The sequence below is a fragment of the Micromesistius poutassou genome (genome assembly GCF_964030765.1).
Source record: "Micromesistius poutassou genome assembly, chromosome: 11".
NCBI lineage: Eukaryota > Metazoa > Chordata > Actinopteri > Gadiformes > Gadidae > Micromesistius > Micromesistius poutassou.
Window position 1 is genome coordinate 10691203 of NC_140281.1, and position 16558 is coordinate 10707760.

Below are 16558 nucleotides of genomic sequence, written 5' to 3' on the forward strand. Positions count from 1 at the left end.
AAACTAACGGTGAGTGTCTAAAACACGCTCACTTCTGGAATAAGTTTTGCATTGTGGAAGAAGAGCTTCCATCCATGTGTAGGAAGCATACCGACAGCGGAGTGACGTGATATGGGGAAGTAGTAGACGATATGCCACGCCTCTCTGCGCGAGGCGGGGACCGACCGCGAGTCAGCGGCGGACTGAAGCCTTCAGAAGAAGCTCGCAGGACGTCTTGCTGGTCCGCTCGGCTCGTCTGGACGCAGAAGGTCCTTCAAAATGGCATACCATAGTCCTTACAGAGCACCTCCGACGATCAACGCCCCACCGGACCAAGGTTTTCTGTGGAATATCTTCCAGAGGTTAGTGTAAAGACGGTGTTTCCCCACTCACTCACTCACTACTCTGCTCTATGAGAGCTGTGTGTGGTGCTGTCGAAGCGAAAATGAACACCGGGTTGTGCTTTTCACTGCGTCGGACAACAGTGGACTTGGATTCCGACGCAAGTTATGCCTCCCCCCTTTTTCATCTGTCCCCCAAGTTGGCCAGACGAATTGGGGATGTATCAACCGATTGGTTGCGGGTGGAGGTCGGAGACGTGGGCGATTTCCCCTCCTATAGCCCCTGTTTTTTTATTCTGTAGATTCCTGGAATGAGTGAAAAACTAGTTGGGACTTAACGTAGTAGACATTGGGTCAACCATCCCTCCTGCTTGGTCATGCAATGCGGTGATCAGATCCCCAACCAGGGTAGTTAAAATCCGCTCACTGACTCACACACCAATCATAGCCAAACTCGACTGCAATGGGATCCACGTCACCAAGCTCATTGTCTTTACATTTCCATGTCTTTTTTCTTTTATTTTTTAATCTTAACACGTCGGAGCCAGACTGATGCTGACGCCGATGTCAGCTGATTGCAATTCCGTTGGTTGCTGTTGTTTTTAAACACAAGTAGGAGGTGGACGTGTGTTATTAACTGCTGGTGAGAAGGTCACACAGCCAGAAAGGGGGGTGTCCATAGTATGTGATAGTATGCTATGGAATTATGTAATACTGCAGAGTGCTTCGTAGTGCTTTGCTTTCTTACACGTTGGGATGCTGCGGGCATCGCAGGACCCAGAGACATACAAATTATTTATGAGGCGTGCAAAAAAAAAAAATCTGAAACCCATGGAGAACCTCAGGTTCTTGCCATTTATCTCCCTTGCGGTGACTCAGGTGCATGGGAGAACCAGCCTCTCTTCTCGCTATCTTCCTATCTTCCTTTGGGTTATGGTTTAATTTTCAGCCGACACTCAATTTTTTTTCTCTTTTCACTCTCTATTCCTAGAGTGATACACAACACTCCATTGGGAGTTCAGACACTGATGCCTCCATACAAACTCCCAGTCCTCCGGCTCAGCGCTTCATTCCGCATTCTGCTCGCGCCTTTGAGTACGCAATTTGGCACAGGGGCGCAGGAATTCCCTCGGTCATGTGACATTGGAGCATGGAGTCATTAATGCCTGGTCAAAGTCCTGGCTTTCCCCTCCCACTCGATCTCTATCGCAAGGCGATCAGGGACGGCTCATGACTCACCGACGTACGGCAAATGACTCACCTATGTTGCGTCCTATAAGCAATCCATGCCATTCGTTTTGCGTCATGGGAATTTTGGCTGTTTTTTTCCTTCCTTCCTACCTTACTTACTGGTCTATTCATGATCACAGTGTTCTTCCATTTGTAGTGGACAGATTCGTCGACATGGTGTTGTGTAGCTCTATATAGAATGGACAGTATGCTGTCCTTTCTATTTATATGTATATTATGTAGAGAGGACAATGGGAATTCCGTTCCTTGAACAAACTTTGAGGTGAATGACAATGGCATGACAAGAATTATGTCACACCCAGTGTCAACCCAGCAGTTAAACATACAACTTATGAAACCACTATTAGAACAGTGTGTTCAGTGAAACACATTCCTTTCTTCATTATATTCTTGAAATACAGCAAGATCAGAAAGATCTATGGGTGATTCAAATACTGGAGCGACTGGGAGGGATTCATGCATGATGTTAGACACATAAATCTACAGCATAGAACTGGCTGCAACCTGTGAAGTACACCCTGGAGTAGACCTACTGGGCTGGGAAACCCCATATTTTTTTCCAAGCTCCATGGTGACACAGCCTCTCCCTGAAAACAAAGAAAAGTTATGTGGAAAACGAGCTCAAGGTTCAGTTCTGCCTCCAAACCCTTTTCCAGCGTGATTCCTTCAGCGGAAACTTTGAATCACAGGGAAATATGTGCGACAAAACGACCACTGTTGCCACAGCATTCGGCTGGGTTCTGCTTCTGCTACAAACGTACAAGATGCATCTCTTTGACAACAGTAGGCCAACACCGGCAGATGGTGGCGGCTTTTGCTTCAGGCCGAGCTCCAACCATAATGATTCTCTTTATTCTCACGCTCTTCTATTTATTTTTTCACAGGTAGAAAAAAACCGGCAAGGTTAGTTTACTCAGGGGGGAGAGTGTGACAGGCTGACTGAGGTTGCGAGCGAGCAAGCGAGTGAATGAATGTGCAAGTAAGCCAGGGGCGGGGTGGGGGCGGGAGTGGAAAAGGTAAAATGCCTTCACATGCGTGCAGGCACAGAGCGGGCTCAGAGTCAATCCATCTTTGTTTGGTCAAGGTTGCCCCCCCTCCTACCCACACTGCCTATGCTATTAACCTCCCTTCCCATGCCACAAAGCTATCCTTTTTATAGAGGTGTCGCTCCTCCCCAGCACCATCCCCAAGGGACACCGGCTTATTTATCTTCCTTGGATTCCTTGCCAAATTTTGTTTAGTTTGGTACAGGTGAGGGGGTGGGGAGCAGCGATCAGTACCAGGAACAGGGGATACAGAGGGACGGGTTAGGTACAGGTGAGGGGGGGGGGAGCAGCGATCAGTACCAGGAACAGGGGATATAGAGGGACGGGTTAGGTACAGGTGAGGGGGGGGGGGAGCAGCGATCAGTACCAGGAACAGGGGATATAGAGGGACGCGTGCAGAGGCGATTGCGAGAAATAACGCGCCACACACGGCCCTCGGGATTCAAACCCACACTCCGTACCGAGTCGTTGCTGGGGTTGCCACAAAATAGTTTTTTTGTTGTTTGTTCGAGTGTTCGAGTGAGTTTCTTTGACTCGATCCCATAAGGGGCCAGGTGGGCCAAGGGAGTGTTGCTAAGGAACCACTGAGTCACTGGAGGGTTGACTCAGCCACAATTCATAAACTGCCGGGGCCTTTTCAGAGGCCCGCCCACCTCCTGCTTGTGCCTGTGCAGGAGGTAGGACTCGTGTCCCAGACATCAAGACCTCAGAGGATGACGGACTACCAGTTAAGCCAGGCTTGTTATGGTTCTTTTTTATAAGGTGAAAATCCGTTCACTCACATGAAAAAGAAAAATGGACGTGGAAAAAGTGGGTTTTATGGTGAAAAAGCTTGTTAGGAGGCTTCTAGGCCACTATGTTAATTAGCCTACATTTTAACCAAGGCACAATGTGTAATTTTTCATTGATTTTAATTGGGTGGTTTTGAATGGGAATCTTTATTGTGGCATTTTGCTAAAAACAGTCTGCCGCCCTAAGGTTTTCGGGATCTTTTGGTGTGTGAAGGAGTCAGAGCTAGGGTCCTGAAATCCTCCCCTCCCTACAAAGTAGATGACGACATTACTCCACGCTAACCTGCTCTAGTGGATTACATTTCTACCTCTGTCTGTGACTGGTGACTGTTCCTCATTTATATAGCACTTTTACCCAAAGCTCTTTACAGTGTTGACTGGTATTCACCCATTCATGCACACATTCTCACACCGACGGCGGAGTCAACCACGCAGGGCGACAGGAGGGACACCACGACACAGCTAGGAGAAGCCGGGGATCGAACCAGCAACCTTGCAGTTACCAGCCAACCCACTCTACCTCCTGAGCTAACGCCTACTGCTGTCTACCTCTGGTCTATTCTATATATTTCTTTGTCTGGCTCCCCTTGCCACTGCAATAAACAATTTATTTAATGTAACATTTTTTAATTTTACAACAAAACAAAGGTTTATCGTAGGGAGCCCCACCTCTATTGAATCTTACAGACACACAAACACACACACACATGCCAGCAACCCAGGCAGTTTCGTGTGTAGCTGCTCATAGACCATTCATCCACAATGGGCTGTAAACGCTTACAAGGGTAAGGGGGGTATAGGATTTCTCTTTGGCACGTGCAGACATCCACACTCATTGTCTGTATGTGTGCAGTTATTAACAGTGGCTGTATCTAATCTTTTTTTCCCCCTTTCCCTTAGGGTGGACAAGGACAGGAGCGGAGTGATATCGGACACTGAGCTTCAGCAGGCCTTATCAAATGGTAATCAACGTTGCCTCCCTCCTCTCCCCCTTTCACTTCATGCCTTCGCTTTGGGTTTTTGCTTTGCTTTGGTTGGTTCTGTCGAACCTTCTCCTTCCATTGTTTCAGTTCACCGCCTTTCTCTCTCTTCTGTTATCTCACTCTCTCTCCACCTCACACTCTCTTTATCTGTCTCCCTCTCTTTCTGTCCTGACCTCTGTCCGTCCTCGGCAGCCCCTTCATTTTTTGCATTGTCTCTACTATGTTATTATCTGCTGTTCCATTAACTTATGCAGGCTTTAAAGAGCCAGTGAATCCACGGTTTCAGCCAGAATTCAAACAGTGTGAGATTTAGAAAAATGTGTTTTGGGCTGAGAGTTCCAGGATGGAGGAGGGTGTGTTACGACCCATGGTAACCTGGTGATATTCTTTTAGTACAGTCGCTGTGTATAAGCAATATAATAAGTGACGATGTATATTAAATGCGCCAGTCGGAGTGGCGTTCTACTGAGAAGCTTAACCCGTTGTGTTTCAGCGTTAAAGTGAACAATGTTGTATATGAAATGCGCCAGTCACTGTGGCATTATACTGTGAACCCTCACTTCGGACGAGGACATCAAAATACACCGCTGCTCAGACTAAGCTCCACACATCCATATTCCCACACACCGTGGCGGTATACTATAACTGTCAGAGAAGCATATCCCTTTCTCGGTTAACCCCTACCCAGGCAGAGCCCCACACACCCACAAACACCTCACCGTGGCGATGTGTATTCTTTCAGGCACTTCAGAGTCACAAAAAGGCTGTTAACTGCATTTGATTCAGAGTGGAACGTTCACTTGTTTCGGCAAAAACATCAGATTTTACACCTGATTTCTCTTAAATATGGTCTCAGCTTATTACAGTACCAAAATGGCAAAGATTAGCATGTTCACGATCATTCAAGTCATTTTAGCACATTTCAAGCAAAAGAAAATAATGGTTTTGGATTCACTGGCTATTTAAGCGTCTCCACTTCTGTCTGACAGCTCTGCTCGCTCTCTCTCGCTCCACCTCCCGCCTTCTCTTGCCCCCTCCCTCTCCATACAATCCCCCACTCCTTCTATGTTTCCTTTTTGGCGACAACCAATCACCGTCTGGATTGGTGTTCTATTTTGGTCCCAAAATGGCCAATGAACAGTTCAATGATTACAGTTCCTTTTTTTCTCCTTTGCAATCCAGCAGACATGAAGCAGGCAAAGCCAGTCAAGGTAGCTCAGAAAGGAAACACGTCGTAGCATAGTCCATTGTGTCAGACGGCAGAAAATGGCACACACTGTTGTTACCAACAACAGTGGTAGCAGCCTCCAATACTGTAAACACTATGCTACGGATCAGGACCTAATTACCTAGCAGCCTCTCTGGAATAACCGTTTGTCTCTTCTGAAGAAGAGAGGTTATTTGTTATTGAGCTGCTACTTCCGATATAGATGGAAGCGCAGTGTTTGTTATCTGAAAACCAAATGGTTTTAAAAGGCCTGGTTCTTGGCTATAGAACACACTGTAGCTGTGCAATTTGAGAACGACAACATTAGTAGTGATTATGTTTGTCAGCCTTTAAGTCCTCATTAAAAAACACCATCAAAGGTTTTCTTATTCAGTAAATAAAATAATGGGAATGGAACCACTGAAGGAAGTTGGGCATATGGTAAAAAAAACTAAAAACTGCCTCAGCGAGAGAGGCAGAGAGAGAGATGAAAGGCCCGGCATTAAAGTCTTGTGCTAGTTCAGGGACGCCGCTTCAAAGCAGCCTTGCTAGTATGAAACGGGGCTGCTCAGTAGCTGTTCTGCAGCCTAATCAGTGCCGCTTGACGCTCGCAACCCTGCACTAAAACGGGGTCATCGAGCTTATTGATCTCTAGTTTAAGTTTAATTAGAAATCAGCGTTCGGCCCCATCCCCATCGTGGCACCTGTCCGGCATGGGCGTCCGGCCATTAGCACCATCTGTACGGAAGAACGAAAGAAGGGGCACATTGATGCACGTCGCTTTGAGTGTCGGATGAACATACACACAAGGTCATGTTGCACCGTGGGTCTTTTGGGCTAAAGCCTAGAACGCTAGCTCGCTCAGAAGGGAAATAATAAACAGGGTGGGATGGGAGTCGTTGGCCCCAGTAGAAAAGTCCAATTTGCGCGGTTCACAGGAGCGGTGCCGTCGTGACAGGGAGGGCTTGATGGTCGACCGGACACCTTGATGATACACGAGAACCCTGAAGCGTTAAGCGGCAATTCAGGCCACTATTCCTGGTGTTTCTGCTTTCGAGCGATGAAACTGTGGGGCTAAAGCTCTGTTAGAGACAATGTAGCCAACGGGTCAAGTAGATTGTTATTTTTTTCTCAATGGGAGGCTGAAATGTCGTTTTTTTTTGTGTGTGTGTGACGGGCTTTCTTGGAGTCCATGGACTGCTTTTGTAGAAAGCTTTTGGACAGATTTTTTTTTTTTCCCGGAAACATCCCCATTCTCTCTACAATGAGAAAGAGAGGGAGAGAGAGAGAGCCGGCCGGCTGAGAAGAAAGCGGTATGTGTGTGTTTGTGTGTGGCAGTGTTGGAGGGAGAGGCGGGGAAAGAAGCTGTTATCGTTCTGCACAGAGGCTCTGGCTCAGCATGGTGATAAGCCTGCTGTGTGACTACAATTATGGATCTCAGTAGAAGTCAGTTTGTTAATTGTTAGATTATTGGTGTGTGTGTGTGTGTGTGTGTGTGTGTGTGTGTGTGTGTGTGTGTGTGTGTGTGTGTGTGTGTGTGTGTGTGTGTGTGTGTGTGTGTGTGTGTGTGGGGGGGGGGGGGGGGGGGGGGGTGTGTGTGCGCGCCAAATGCAAGCAAAAAAATCTCATGCACGCTCATGTTTTTTCATTGCATACGTGCCTCATCTCTCTTCCTGTGCAGCCGAATGCAAAGCGTTTACTTTCGGCGCAGTCGTTCATCTGTCAATATGTGCATGCATGTTCATACTGCGCAGCTCTCCCTCTCCCTCCCCCCACCCTCCCTCCTGCGGCCGTCGGCACGAGCCTGCGCCAAACACAAGCCGGCTCTCCCCTGCAGTTAGCCTGGCCAGCCAAAGGCACCAGCAGCGCACGCCATGCACCCATCCCCGCCTGCAGTGCTCTTGTCTGTCCGCAGCACGAAGGACACATGCACACGGACACATACATGCACACGCCCCCAAATTTGTGAACTCACTCACTCACTCACTCACTCACTCACTCACTAGATCACTGGACCACTCCCCAATAACTGTCCTGTTGGTCCCTTCATGCAGTCATCCTCATTATGTCCCGCGCATGGTTTCCCTGCCCTTCCCCGTCTCTCACCGATGTCTCCTCTCCTCCCGTCCGTGTGTTGTATTCTGATGTGGGACTCTGTCTCTGCATCCTTTCTCCCCTTAGCTCTCTCCTAAGCCGGCCGTGATCTGGTTTCTTCATCCTCCCCTGAATACGTTCTCCCTTCACTTGTCAGCCGTCCCCTTGCTCCCAAATCCAGATAAGCCCCCCCTGTTCCACCGTACCACCCGCTGTTCATCTGGCCGTCACCTTTTCTTGACTTCGCACTTTTAAGAGGACAGTGGTCTTTTTGTTACTTTTTTTTTTATTGTCTGCCTCGTCTGGTCTTTTTTCTTTTTGGAGAAAACACATGGTCTGTGTGTGGTTTGTTATGAAAAAAACAAAATGGGCACTTTGAAACATGAAAACAAGCCGCCCATACTGGCATTTAGTGGTCTGCTTCATTTATGGAAAACAGTGTTTTTCATGACTAACATTTCGTTTCCATCTCCCTCAGGGAGGTATGGCCTCATCTCCCTGCCCGCTGGGCCCTCTCTCTGTCGCTCTCTCTCTCTCAGTCTGTCGCTCTATCTTTGTCTCTCTGTCGCTCTTACTCTGTCTCCATCTCTCCATTGCTCTTTCGGCCTCTCTCTGTTGCTCTCTCTCTTTCTGTCTCCTTTTTTCTTACTCTCGCTCTCTCTCTTACTCTCTTACTGTCGCTCACTCTGTTGTCTCTCTCTCAATTACATTTTTTTCAATTCAAAAAAGCTTTATTGGCATGAGAAATATACATTTGCATTGCCAAAGCAGGTGAACAATAAAATAAAAAGGTCAGGTATATAGTATAATATAAGTATAAAATGTTAAATACAAAATATATAAAAATCTCTCTCTCTCTCTCTCTCTCTCTCTCTCTCTCTCTCTCTCTCTCTCTCTCTCTCTCTCTCTCTCTCTCTCTCTCTGTTTCAGGCTCCCTCTACCCCTCCCAGCCTGCTGTTCATGTATTTCTCTCACATTCACACTTCTTGTAATAATAATGTTACCTCCCATCCAATTTCTCTGCCTTCCTTTCTTAACCTCCCTCTTCTTTTACCTCTCTCCCCCTTCCTCCATTGAACGGGACAGCAGCCTGCCCCCATTAAAAAACAGATGTGTGTGTGTGTGTGTGTGTGTGTGTGTGTGTGTGTGTGTGTGTGTGTGTGTGTGTGTGTGTGTGTGTGTGTGTGTGTGTGTGTGTGTGTGTGTGTGTGTGTGTGTGTGTGTGTGCCCCATCGCACCCCTATTTCACAGTGACACCACTATACAGCCAACACAATATACAGAGAGCAGCATTTTAGCCTCCCCCATTCCTAGCCGTCATCAGATTTATGCCTCCCCTTAGCTGGCTCTGTGATTGGACGAGGGGCCGTCGCAGTAAACCTTCCAACCAGAGACGAGGGAAAAACTACTCTGTCCAAATGTTGGAAGCTCGGGGTAGACAAAAGTAGTCTGTCTCAGGCTCGGCCAATAAGACGTCTTGTTTTATGTCTGTCCTCTGGCCAATGCTGATGATGCAATGATAGAAATGGAGTCCACACTGAAATGGGTCGATGAAACATCATGAACGATGTGCGGGAGGGGGGGGGGGGAATATGATGAAGTCAATACCGGTGTCTGTACCGTATAATATGTTCCTAAAATAATTGAGTAAGACCATGGCGGCAAGTTTTTACCCAGGCAGCCAGGCGTTCCCCCCCCCCCGCCCCCCCGCGTCTGTTCGCTGCCTGCCCTATCGATCGGGTCTTCACTCTACAGACTGCTCTAGTGTTTGTGCTGACTAGTGGAGTGGCTTCCTTTGGTGGGGAGTGGTGCCTGTAGTAACGCTCATCTAGGGAGGAAAGGGCCTGTGTAGAGGGGAAGGTGGAGACGATTGGGCGCCCGGCAGGGATCTTATAGGGGGCTTATATTTGACCGGAGCCTTCTCCGTCTCTGTAAAAGGGGAGACTCAAACGGCGTGAAGGAAAGAACACCACCTGTCTTTTTCCTCGAGGACTGAGCGGGGATTCTGCGTTCATATGCTGTCGTGGTGGACGGCTATACCGTGCCAGACATAATGTCTCAATGCGTACAGTGTCACGCTTTTATTTTCAAACCGCATTCGGTATTTCGCTTTTAATTTGTCCGGACGGAGAAAACATTGTTGGGTGAAATCGATAAATAACTAATGATTTAACTAGTGCTTTGATGACATTGACATGAGTCAGCAATGAGCCGATCATATCATTTGTTATCTGCTTATTATTTGGATATCTATTTATTATTTGGATTTCCTGCTCCACCGTCATGTAAACCCCTTTCCCAGTGCTTTACAAGTCAAGGTCAAATGGCTTCCGTTGTGTGTGGGGAAGGGGGTTAGGTTGAGGTGGCCTTGTTAGTAAGCGTTTGTGTACATAGGCTTTGGGTTGGATTTGGCCAGCCATTGACTCAAGGGTCTGTGTGCAAGATGGAGCCTCCAGACATTCCTTACATGGATCTGCAAGTGACCACAGCCTTTGTGTGTGTGTGTGTGTGTGTGTGTGTGTGTGTGTGTGTGTGTGTGTGTGTGTGTGTGTGTGTGTGTGTGTGTGTGTGTGTGTGTGTGTGTGTGTGTGTGTGTGTGTGTGTCAGTCTCAGCGACCCGTTTATATCCACACATTGCCCCCCCCCCCCCCCGCCCAGTTGGCGGTTGGTCCCAGCAGTGAGTAAGGGCAGTGTGTGTTCTGAGACAGAGAGTGCCTTGTCACACACACACACACACACACACACACACACACACACACACACACACACACACACACACACACACACACACACACACACACACACACACACACACACACACACACACACACACACACGAACACAGAGACACGGACACGGACACACACACATGGACACACACACACGAACACACAGTGACCAGCGGAGATGACCTCACAGCGAGCGCCTGGTGTGAGGAGCTTAGAGTCTGTCACGGCATGGTCAGTGCCATTATATTGAACATTGACTGGACTTCCATGAAGAAACCGGTTTTCATGTAAATATATTATTGTTATAAACTTTGTGCACACTGTGAGCTTCTTCCAGTGCACCAGAATCCCAGGAATGTAAACCCTGTCCGGGGTGTGTGTGTGTCTCTGTGGAGGAACATCCCATTCATAAATGCTGTTTCTGCTTGGTATTCTCTTCAATGTGGTCCTGGTCTTGCCCTTTTTTGTTCCATTCATACTGATCGGAGAACTACATATCCCATGTGCATTGTTTCTCCCTGCTATGTTCTAGGGCTTCATTTGTACGTCCCGGCTGCTGCACCCTCTTCCCATATCAAAGTGGACGGAGAAGTGTGGCGGATTTAAAAACAGTATAGCGCCCAGGGTACAGAAACTAACAGGATGATTAGAGGCAGAGTATATATTGGCTGCTGTTATCTGGACATCCAGATTGTCCGCTACTTAAACGATGTGCACTGAATTTTGCAGTATTACCGCTCAATGGTTAATAAGTGCTTAAACTCGAGTTGACCCGTGTCACGGGAATACATGATGTAATATAACAACATGTTGGGAGTGTAAGAATTGTTATTTTCTTCTCTCTTGTTCGCTCCATTAGTCATGGTGGAAATTACCTACCCACCCAGAACTATGGCTGGGTGATAAGCATGCATATTTATTATCATGTTAGTCACAGGGAATTTTAAATTATGGAAAATATACATTATAGTCCATTTTCCAGCTTTGGCTTTCTCTTCAATATTCTGGTATTATTATCTCCGACTTAAGTCCAAAACGCGATTTATATTGAATGAAGAACCCGCCTCTCCACTAACCTCCTACCACTGACTCATCTGTCATGCTGCGCAGAACAAAACAATGTGGTGAAACCACGTCACCATGCGCTTAACATGGCAATACGACAAGAAGGGAGTGTGTGTGTGTGTGTGTGTGTGTGTGTGTGTGTGTGTGTGTGTGTGTGTGTGTGTGTGTGTGTGTGTGTGTGTGTGTGTGTGTGTGTGTGTGTGTGTGTGTGTGTGTGTGTGTGTGTGCCCCGCTATATTGCTGTATGCGATTGTGTTACAGTATGTGTGTGTGATTGTGTTACATATGTGTGTTTGTGTTACAGATTACAGATGTGTGTTTGTGTTACACTCACACACACAGCATGTGTGTGAGTGTCTACGTGAACACCTCTATGCTAAATGTGCTAATGAAGCCGTTGTCCCTCTCTCTCTCAGGTACTTGGACTCCCTTCAACCCGGTGACGGTGCGCTCCATCATCTGTAAGTAGTTGCTGGCATTCCAATGGCTTGACCAGCGCCTGCACAAACCCGCTTTTGTCCCCGGCTCGCTCAGTCACTTCCTTGTTTATGTTTATGCTCCCCATGGCAACCGGCCAATGTCATTCAATCTCTTAGTTTGTTTGTGTTCGTCCAAAACAATCAAATGGAATAAATAAGGTCTCGCGTCCGTTGGGCTCTGGCAGAGGGTAGATTGGCAAGGCGGTCTGCGATGTGCGGTGGTGGGGTAAGGGGGAGAGATGTGGGGGGGGGGGGGGGGGGGGGGGGGGTGGGGCGTTCCGGAAGGGCTTGGCTCTGAAGTGTCTGTTGACACGGTCTCGGTGGTATTGATCTGTTGACTGGCAACCTCGCCACGGCCATCACGGACACTTTGAGCAGTACTTTGTTGTTGCATAGACGTCGCGTCAGGCGCACCGGTGCGTGCGCGGTTACCAACGTTACCGCAGTACACAAGTCAGCCCGTGGAGACGGCACCATAGCGATTACTGTTGCTAATGGGCTGAATTTGTTTGCATGTGGTTCTCCATCACCTGACACTTTAGAGGAATTCAGAGTGAAAATACGGTTTGCGATGTTTGTGTGTTTAGTTCCTCTACTGCCATGTTGAGCTTAAAAAATTGTGTTCTCATTGTTTCTCTTTTGTGATCTTTTGACCACTTTAAACCAACCAACTTCATTATTGTAGTTATTTAACTTGTGTCAAATAGGAACAAATCTCCCTTAAATTCTGACACTTCCAGACTAATCTAAAATGACATGTGACACCAGCCAAGGTGGATAGTGTTGACCATTTTGCCAGTACAACAATTCAGGCTTAATCTGCCTCGCCAGCAGATTATGCCATTCTGGCTGAGATGAAGACCAAATTCTTAAGTTAATTTCAGACGTTGTTCCCCGATATTCCCATCTGTTTGCTGTATGAATCCTGATATATCCTGTGTTTTCAGTCTCCCTTGTGCTTTGGTGTAGCACACAGTCCCTCTCTGGTCATCATAGTGATGTGTCATGTACATAATGTCATGAAGCTGGTGCTAATGTGACACTCAGCCTGGGGGATGACAGTGAGGTTCACTCGAGTGTTATGTCATACTTGATGTAATATGATCGTCTCTCTCTCTCACAGCCATGTTTGATCGGGAGAACAAGGGTGGGGTCAATTTCAATGAGTTCGCCGGCGTCTGGAAGTACATCACGGACTGGCAGAACATCTTCCGCACCTACGACCGCGACAACTCGGGCTTCATCGACAAGAACGAGCTAAAGCAGGCGCTGACTGGATTCGGTGAGCACCAAAGTATGACGCATTTAACTTGAGGTCATGTTTGCTGTGGAGTGGCAGAGGGGGTCCGCCAAGAGTGTCTCTGGTACTGTTTGTCCACCCCCCTTCTCCAAATCAAAAAGATCACAGTTGTCCTGTTGCTTTTGTGTTGTTGTGACTTTTGTCTTTGTGAGTGTGCGTCCAGGTTTGTCTTGTTGCATGGATAGTTTGAGTATAAAAACTATTTTTTATCACTTTTTGCATGAAAATTTCTCCTTTTTTATAATCTGTCTGCTTATGTTGTGCCAAATTGCTGAACACTATTTAAAAAAAGAATGCACAATTGAAAAATCTAAATGAGTTATAGTCATTCAATAAAATGTTTGGAAATTCTGAAGGGAAGAATCTGATCATTATACTAGAAGCCTCTTAATTTACAAATGCACGTGTCATGCTTGGCTGAATACTCTTTGCCTCTCTTAGGCAAGAGTTTGGAAACAGAGAAAGCATAGTTCTGGAAAATTGGGTGGAAAAGTAATTACTCTGAGCTTAATAAACAGGAACATCATGAAAACATTGGGGGAACTGTTTTCCTGCAGTTGTTGTTTAATAAGCTTGTTATTATCTGGACTACTTCAGCCAAGATTTTTTTTTTTTTAACATATTACATGTTTTTGTTCTTTTCATATCAGTGATTGGCAGAAGTTAATTTCAGATACAAAAGAATGAACCAGACAAAGCCTTTATCTGACATACAGCAGAAATACAAAGCACACGCTGTCTTTCTACATCACTACACAAAATCACAAAATCCTCATTCTGGGTGGGGCAAAAAAATGCACGTTTCGAGTGCAGTTAAAAAATACCAAAGATCGTGGATATATACCAACACGCCACATGCATCGATCCAAGCACACACATGTTCCTTATAAGCAACGTATGCCTCAAGTGTGGTGGCTCAGTTGTGTTTGAATTGTGTCCCATCCAGGCTACCGTCTGTCCGACCAGTTCTACGGCACGCTCATAGAGAAGTTTGACCGCCAGAGGAAGGGACAGGTGGCCTTCGACGACTTCATCCAGTGCTGCATCGTACTACAGGTGAGGAAGAAGCGAATGACTCATATACATGACAAATGCTAGGATTATTTCTTTTTTAAAGACCAGGAGCTTTTCCCGGTCCCATACAACTTCACAGTGCAGTTGTATGATTTGATTTGTAGATTAGTTTAGTCTTCTAAATTGTATCTATATTCAGGCCTGCTTGTGCTCTGCAATGACAGCCTCTTTATAGCCATGTTTTGGACCAGAAGAATCGTTACACTGACTACGTTATCAGCGGAACCAGAAAGGATTGATGTTTGTTTGATTGGTTGAATGCCTCTAGGCTCCAGCTGATTTGATTTGTCAGAGTAAAACAATATAGATGTTAAAAAGTTCAATGGGAGGACTTGGTAGCAGGCACTGTATATTATTATATCCATAACTAGTATGGCAGTATAGAATAATATATATAATATAATTAAATACAAATATGTGCAATCATGAGGTTCATGGAGGATGCTGTGTTCATTAAATAAACAAGAAGCACAAGCCAGAATCAAGTAGAACAGATAGTCTGGTTCTTCCCAAGCTGTAAGGTTTTTGGTTCGAAAATCAATTTCGGCAATCTATCCGATAGTCATCCCCGAGGCCAGACTAATCCGCAAAGAGAAACAGAAAGTGAGTTCAGGTAGTTGGGTAGTTTCTTCCTTTGTCGTTCCTGGCTGTGTTGGGCCGTCATCGCGCTAACCAACCGTGCCTCGTGCGCTGCGTCCACAGAGGCTGACGGACGTGTTCCGCCGCTACGACACGGACCAGGACGGCTGGATCCAGGTGTCCTACGAGCAGTACCTGTCCATGGTCTTCAACGTCGTATAATGGTGCACGGGGAACCGCGGGCGCACACAACAAGGAGCACAACTGGACACAACCGTGCCAAAGCAACCCGGCACCCCCCCCCCCCCCCCCCCCCCCCCTCCTCCTAATCCATCCTCCTCTTCCTACGACCTCCCCCCCCTCGTATGCACAACTCTACAAGATTATTTTTATTTAAAACATTAACGTTTAGTTTTTTTTGTACACCCTCCTGAATCTGCAGGCCGTATGTCCATGTTGCATCAACTGAATGGTTTACACGGTTTGCTGATAAACTTTTAACTCCCGAGAGAAAATAATCCCAACGTAATAAAAAAAAAACGTTGTGTTCCTTCCGAGACATGCAGCCCCCCACCCCCCCCCCCCCCCCCCCTCCTCCGTCCAATCCATCGCCTTGCAGTCTTTTTTTTACGTGATGATCGATCACAAATCGGGAATCTACTGGATGCCCTGTTATTTTCCAACCTCGCCATTACAATATACCAAATTATTATTGATAATGGCTAAACCTTTTTATTTTTTTATAGTTTTGTTCATTATGGAAGAGAAAATCTTGTAGTGCTAATTTAAAAACCAATTTGGTAAAAAAAATAAACGGGGGGTGTGGGGTGGTGGGTGTTCCGGCTGAGGAACCATAAGGACAATACTCTGTGTCAGTCTTGTCCTTCCAATGTCATTGTCCATAACGTTTGTTGGATGTCTTAATTATTGTTATTCTTACAAACAGACCTGACTATCTGTGCTTACGGTATACATGAATTGTATTGTAAATATCATTTAGGGTGCATCGCATGCTTTTTCGGGTTCAACCCCCAATGTTGAAGCATGCTTCCTCATTTTTCCGAGATTTATTTTGCTCAAGGCCATGTTTACAAAAACTGTGAGAGCAGGCGATGACCTGCTTTGAGATTCACTGACATGCCAGCTTACATGCCATATATTTGTATAAACGTATTTTTAACCAGTAATTTCATCTATATGTTAGAGCGATTAATTTTAGGTTGTGAATAAGCATACGGTTTTTTGTGTGGCTTATTTATTGTGCATGATGCCTTAAGAGCTGTTAAAAAAAAAACATACGCAAAAGAGGAATCTCTTTTATTAAAAAAGAACTTTAAAATTGCTTGTTTTTGATTTATTTGCTGTTCTTAGTAACTTGGATTATATTGCTGCCAAATATACATATTACTGACTCCGCTCTGACCTCTGCTGTTGGCCTGAGGAATTACATCGAGAAGTTGTACTGCAGAACATCCTTCTGGAGTAAGTGTTTCCATACGGCCCTGATATTGGGTTGCACTTAGAAATGTCTTCACAGCCGGATTTACTGCTACATTAATTTTAGATACCAATTTTATAAATTTATGTTCAAGCCTCAATTTTTTTTATTAGACTATTAGCATATACGTGCTTATTCCGCT

General features: G+C 46.2%; 1 protein-coding gene across 1 annotated transcript; it reads left to right on the plus strand.

The window, feature by feature from the left end:
- The first annotated feature begins 207 nt into the window (after positions 1 to 207).
- Positions 208 to 16260, plus strand: pdcd6 (programmed cell death 6). Its single transcript, XM_084474906.1, has 6 exons — positions 208 to 341; positions 4309 to 4370; positions 11903 to 11947; positions 13089 to 13247; positions 14212 to 14321; positions 15042 to 16260. Exons 1-6 carry the CDS (start codon positions 259 to 261, stop codon positions 15138 to 15140), a joined length of 558 nt encoding a protein of 185 aa, XP_084331032.1. The 5' UTR covers positions 208 to 258; the 3' UTR covers positions 15141 to 16260.
- Positions 16261 to 16558: the final 298 nt, after the last annotated feature.

Excerpts from the sequence above, each read along its gene's own strand:
- pdcd6 (XM_084474906.1), top strand. The coding sequence starts at position 259 with ATGGCATACCATAGTCCTTACAGAGCACCTCCGACGATCAACGCCCCA. Across the intron at positions 11,948-13,088 it reads GACGGTGCGCTCCATCATCT|CCATGTTTGATCGGGAGAAC; the intron begins GTAAGTAGTTGC and ends TCTCTCTCACAG. Across the intron at positions 14,322-15,041 it reads AGTGCTGCATCGTACTACAG|AGGCTGACGGACGTGTTCCG; the intron begins GTGAGGAAGAAG and ends CTGCGTCCACAG.